The 6,553-nt window shown below is 41.2% G+C and overlaps 1 protein-coding gene across 5 annotated transcripts in view; it reads left to right on the top strand.

Moving 5' to 3' along the window:
• The first annotated feature begins 644 nt into the window (after positions 1-644).
• The window catches only part of slc25a32b (solute carrier family 25 member 32b), a 23,866-nt gene continuing 17,957 nt past the window's right edge, over positions 645-6,553 (top strand). For 2 of the 5 annotated variants that reach the window (XM_079836927.1, XM_079836931.1), the window contains exons 1-4: positions 645-720; positions 793-1,071; positions 3,954-4,104; positions 5,399-5,484. In XM_079836927.1, coding sequence (XP_079693053.1) covers positions 873-1,071; positions 3,954-4,104; positions 5,399-5,484 — 436 coding nt within the window. In that variant the 5' untranslated portion in view covers positions 645-720; positions 793-872. Of the gene's footprint in view, positions 721-778; positions 1,072-3,953; positions 4,105-5,398; positions 5,485-6,553 lie in introns of all 5 variants that reach the window. The other 3 variants (XM_079836928.1, XM_079836929.1, XM_079836930.1) reach the window with 3 other exon arrangements.

Raw genomic sequence — 6,553 nt, 5'->3', positions numbered from 1 at the left:
TATTTTGAAATCGCAATTGTTTGTGTTGTGCAAATCGCCATGTCCCAGTTTCAGCATATTTCCAAATGTTCTGATACATAAATAATTAATATACTGCAATTATATGTGTGATTAGTGATTAGAAACTACATAAAGTAAATGCTCATCAAAGACTCTTATTTTGAAACCGCATTTGTTTGTGTAGTGTAAATCGCCATGTCCCAGTTTCAGCATATTTCCAGAATTTGTGATACATAAATTATTAATATGCTGTCATTATATGTGTGATTAGTACAAACATAATACACACACACACACACACACACACACACACACACACACACACACACACACACACACACACACACAATTTTATTTTTAGTGTAGTATTTAAATATTATTTCCAATAGAGTAATGCTCATCAAAGACTCTTATTTTGAAATCGCAATTGTTTGTGTTGTGAAAATCTCCATGTCCCAGTTTCAGCATATTTCCAAATGTTCTGAAACATAAATAATTAATATACTGTCATGATATGTGTGATTAGTGATTAGAAACTACACAGTTGTTTATTTTTTATCTTAATATTTTAATATTACTTCGGCTAGCTAGGGTATAAGTGCTCCGCAAACGCTCTTATTTTGAAATGGTAATGTTGCGCATGCGCAGTTTGTGTTGTGTAAAGCGCCATGTTCCAGTTTCAGCATGTTTCGCTGCTGTCACCGTATCTGACATTAACCGGTAAGGTCGTAGACTGTTGATTATTTCTGAAACTTATCTGTGATAGCATCTGTGATAGTTCTTCACTTCTAGAACTGGTATGAAACTATAGTGGAGTGTGTTGGAGTGACAGCGGGTGAGTTTGTGTGTGGGACCGCAGCACAGGAGCGGTCATGAGCTCTGGTCCCGCTCCGGGTTCCGCTCCGGGTTCTCCGGGCTCCGCTCCGGGCTCTTCTCCTGCCCCTCCGGCCCCGTCCCTGCGGAGGCTCTTCAGCCACGTGCGGGTCGAGAGTCTGCTGGCCGGGCTCAGTGGAGGCGTGGCGTCCACCCTGGCGCTGCACCCGCTGGATCTGGTCAAGATCAGGTTCGCAGGTATGTTTATAAAGAGGGTCTGTAATGCCTCTTTTTTACCAGATGCAATAAATGTCTCAGGTTCCCCAGAATGTGTGAAGTTTCAGCTCTAAATACCCCACTGACCATACTTTATGCCATGTTGTAAATGCCCATGTTTGAGGGGAAGGAAAAACATGCTGTTTTTGTACATGTGTCTTTACATGCAAATGAGCTGCTGCGCCGCCCCCTTATCCAGAAGAGGGCGGAGCCTGTACAGCTTGTGCCTCCGATACTAGAAAAACTAAAACATCTGTTTGGATTTGATTATCATCTCTATCGCGCTCACGTGACATTGCAGTCGTGGGCGGGGTCTATGCGAATGGGGGAGGAGTCTGCCTGTCATGGGCGGAATATATGCTAATGAGGGTGAGTCTGTCAGCAGTCGTGGGCGGAGTCTATGCTAATAGGGGGGAGTCTGTCAGCTGTCATGGGCGGAGTCTATGCGAATGGGGGAGGAGTCTGTCAGTCGTGGGCGGGATCTATGCTAATGAGGGGGAGTCTGTCAGTCGTGGGCGGGATCTACGATAATGGGGGAGGAGTCTGTCAGTCGTGGGCTAGGTCTATGCTAATGGGGGAGGAGTCTGTCAGTCGTGGGCTAGGTCTATGCTAATGGGGGAGGAGTCTGTCAGTCGTGGGCTAGGTCTATGCTAATGGGGGGGAGTCTGTCAGTCGTGGGCTAGGTCTATGCTAATGGGGGGGAGTCTGTCAGTCGTGGGCGGGATCTATGCTAATGAGGGGGAGTCTGTCAGTCGTGGGCGGGGTCTATGCTAATGAGGGAGGAGTCTGTCAGTCGTGGGCTAGGTCTATGCTAATGGGGGGGAGTCTGTCAGTCGTGGGCTAGGTCTATGCTAATGGGGGAGGAGTCTGTCAGTCGTGGGCTAGGTCTATGCTAATGAGGGGGAGTCTGTCAGTCGTGGGCGGGGTCTATGCTAATGAGGGGACTCTGTCAGCTGTCGTGGGCAGGGTCTATGCTAATAAGGAGGAGTCCATCAGCAGTCATGGGCGGGGTCTATGCTAATAAGGAGGAGTCCATCAGCAGTCATGGGTGGGGCCTATGCTAATAAGGAGGAGTCCATCAGCAGTCATGGGCGGGGTCTATGCTAATAAGGAGGAGTCCATCAGCAGTCATGGGCGGGGTCTATGCTAATAAGGAGGAGTCCATCAGCAGTCATGGGCGGGTCTATGCTAATAGGGGAGGAGTCTGTCAGCAGTCATGGGCGGGTCTATGCTAATAGGGAGGAGTCTGTCAGCAGTCATGCGCGGGGTCTATGCTAATAGGGGAGGAGTCTGTCAGCAGTCATGGGCGGGGTCTATGCTAATAAGGAGGAGTCCATCAGCAGTCATGGGCGGGTGTATGCTAATAGGGGAGGAGTCTGTCAGCAGTCATGGGCGGGTCTATGCTAATAGGGAGGAGTCTGTCAGCAGTCATGCGCGGGGTCTATGCTAATAGGGGAGGAGTCTGTCAGCAGTCATGGGCGGGGTCTATGCTAATAAGGAGGAGTCCATCAGCAGTCATGGGCGGGTGTATGCTAATAGGGGAGGAGTCTGTCAGCAGTCATGCGCGGGGTCTATGCTAATGGGGGGAGTCTGTCAGTTGTGGGCGGGGTCTATGCTAATAGGGAGGAGTCCATCAGCAGTCATGGGCGGGGTCTATGCTAATAGGGGAGGAGTCTGTCAGGCGTTCACTGAAACTGAAAACGGCTTATTCTGAGACACTACTTATGATTTATGGGTATTAAATAAAAAAACGAGTGGCGTCTCCTCTCCAGAGGTGGACAGTAACTAAGTACATTTACTTGAGTACTCTACTTAAGTACACTTTTTGAGTATCTGTACTTTACTGGAGTATTATTTTTTAGGGATACTTTTACTTTAACTTCACTACTTTTGAAAGACAAATATCGTACTTTTTACTCCACTACATTTCTATCAAATTCGAAAGTCATTTCTGTAGCAGCTTTAAAAGTCAGTGGAGGATTTAAAAGTTTAAAAGTTTTTTTTTTTAATTTTTGCAGACAGCCTATCCGTAATCACTCTTGTATAGGGTCATGTGAAGTTTCCCAACATTTTTTGAACACTGGTCAGTTTATAGCAAAATGGAAGAAGACGATTCCTTGGCACAGTGTGTGCATCCATGGCCATAATTAAAAAGTATGTTTTAGTTTTCTCAAAAGATTAGTTTAGTTGGCATACACTTTGATGCATGTCTCATAAAATGTTAAAAAATGTAGATGTCTGGGAGAAAGAGATGAGTAAACAGTTGGGAGAATATTGGATGCGTATCAGTGTATAGGGTCCATGCATTCAGCCTTAAAGTGACAGCAGCTTTGTAACTTTTATAGGCTACAAGAAATTGAAAATTTCAATACTTCTATAAAAGTAACAACACTATACAAATGTAAAGAAATGAGTTTAAGGTAGTCGTATGTTAGCATGTCGGATGGAGCATCACTGACTGGCTTAAACCACCTTGGTGGCATAATGTGCATTTATACTACAATAATAAAATAATGCATTGACATAAAAAAGGAAATTTACTTTTGATACTTAAGTACTTTTAAAAACAAATACTTCTGTACTTTTACTTAAGTAAAAATCTGTTTTTAGAACTTTCACTTGTAACGGAGTAATATTTGACCAGCAGTACTTTTACTTTTACTCAAGTAATAGAGTTGTGTACTTTGTCCACCTCTGCTCCTCTCACCTGAGTTTACGCTACTCCTACATCTGCGCCGGGTCCGAGATCTACCAGAACTAGACTTGCGTAGGGCTTTAAGATTTCCTCAGTGAATAGGCCAGACTAAAGCAGATTGTGGAGGCTGAGTGTCTGCTGTCCAGTGTTTGACTCTCTCCTGTTGCAGTGAGTGATGGGCTGGACCTCAGACCCAAATACACCAGCATTCTGCACTGCATGAGGAGCGTCTGGCAGCAGGAGGGGCTCCGGGGCCTTTACCAAGGGGTCACCCCCAATGTCTGGGGCGCTGGAGCATCATGGGGGCTCTACTTTTTCTTGTATGTACTTATTTTATTTATATATTATATATAAGTATATGAATTAGCATGTTTTAGCACATTGCTAGCATGACCAAGCATGTTTTAATACTTTGTCTTAGCATGTTGTTGATATGAATTAACATGCTAGTTGTTTGATAGCAAGATTTAACATTTTTTAGCATGTTTTAACACACTGCTAGCATTAATTAGCTTGTTTTAACACATTGCTAACCTTGTTTAGCATTTTGCTAGCATGTTTTAGACACTGTTAGCATGAATTAGCATTTTTTACCACATCGCTAGCATGAAATAGGCATTTATTTTGTTTTAGCATTTATCATGAATTATGTTGTTAACACGAATTAGCATGTTACTAGCCTGATATTGCTAACCTTATTTAGCATTTTGCTAGCATGTTTTAACACACGGCTAACATGTTTTAACACGCATGAAATAGGCTTTTTGTTAGCATTTAGCATTAATTATGTTGTTAACGGGAATTAACGCATATTGCTAATCTTATTTAGCATTTTGCTAGCAAGATTTAGCATTTGGTTAACATGTTATAGCACACTGCTAGCATGAATTAACTTTTTTTAACACATCGCTAGCATGAAATAGGCATTTTGTTAGCATGTTTTAACATTTATCATGAATTATGTTATTAGCTTGATTTAGCATATTGCTAAACTTATTTAGCATTTTGCTAGCATGTTTTAGCACACTGTTAACATGGATTAGCATTTTTTTACATATCGCTAGCATGAAATAGGTATTTTGTTAGCATGTTTTAGCATTTATCATGAATTATGTTGTTAGCACGAATTAGCATGTTACTAGCCTGATTTAGCATATTGTTAACCTTATTTAACATTTTGTTAGCATTGTTTAACACACTGCTAACATGTATTAAAACGCATGAAATAGGCATTTTATTAGCATTTAACATAAATTATGTTGTTAACGTGAATTAACGTATATTGCTAATCTTATTTAGCATTTTGCTTGCTAGATGTAGCAGTTGGTTAACATGTTATAACACACTGCTAGCATGAATTAGCATATTTCCTGGAGAACGGCACTCGCCTTACTGCATTGTGTCAAGTGTAAAGTTTGGTGGAGGGGGGATTATGGGGTGGGGTTGTTTTTCAGGGGTGAAAGGTGCAGAGGGTGGGCCGACTCATATTAAACCCCTACGGATGGAGAATGGGTGTGGAAAGGCAGGCGTCACAGCGCGTTTGGGAATATAGTGTGTGTTTAATGACTGTTGAATGAGTGTTAATGGTGTGATAACTTGTTTTTTTATTGGTAGTTACAATGCAATTAAAGCGTACAGAAGAGAGGGCCGAGAGACGGAGCTGAGCGCGGGGGAACACCTGCTGTCGGCCGCTGGGGCAGGTCAGTGGATATTATTATTATTATTATTATTATTATTATTGTTATTATTATTATTATTATTTAATGCTAACACTTTACATATACAGTACATACATTAACACTGAACTGACAATTAAGGGCGTTTTCACACCTGAAAGTCTGCACCAATAGATCAAAATTATCAAAATAAGGCCTTTAAAAGTCTTAAATTCGCTGAAGTATTGAGTTCTAGGTCTTAAATCATTTTAAACTGGTCTTAATTTTCCTACGTCCATGTAACGCTTCCTCTAATGCTCATTGAAATGCTCCCACAGCACTTAAAGCTCCACTGTGTGATATTTTCCTCCATCTAGTGGTGAACTTGATTATGACCATCCAGTGAATATTAGTTTCTGTTCCTCTCAATTCCGATTTGGTTTTATCTCCTACGGTGGCTGATTTAGTCCAAGATTAACATGGCTTCCAGCTCGACCTCGTCCACATTCGTCACGGAGCCATCGAGTGTTAAAACACCAAAGGCAAAGCTTGAATTTACGGGAATGTCCCTCTTTGGCTAATGTACTTTCAAGATGGAGGATCAACATGGCGACCCGCATTCAAACCCTCACCCGTATGTGTTTACAATGGCATATTATAAACTTACCAGAATACTTTATTACTTGAAAGAAGTAAATATACATTAATGAGCACATATATTTCTGAAAGAACTAAGTGTTTTTAGCTAAGAATAAACTAAAACAGTTACACAGTGTAGCTTTACAGAAAGGCTTTCTAAGCAAAATCATACAAAATTTTGCTTACACTTTAGAATAATGGTCATTAGTTAACATTAACAAAGATTAATAAACGCTTTATAAGTGCAGTTCATTATTAGTTAATGTTAATTTCTTATTAAAATCTTGTTAACATTAGTTAATGCAGTGTGAACTAACACGAACAGCTGGATTTATATTAACTAACGTTAACAAAGATGAACAAATACAGTAACAAATGTACTGCTCATGGGTTAGTTCATACATTAACTAATGTTAACTAATGACCATTATTCTAAAGTGTTACCAAAGTTTCTGTCTTCTGACAGATCGCGCAT

The sequence above is a fragment of the Gobio gobio genome (assembly GCF_949357685.1).
Source record: "Gobio gobio genome assembly, chromosome: 15".
Lineage (NCBI taxonomy): Eukaryota > Metazoa > Chordata > Actinopteri > Cypriniformes > Gobionidae > Gobio > Gobio gobio.
This window is presented reverse-complemented; position numbering and strand designations above follow the sequence as displayed.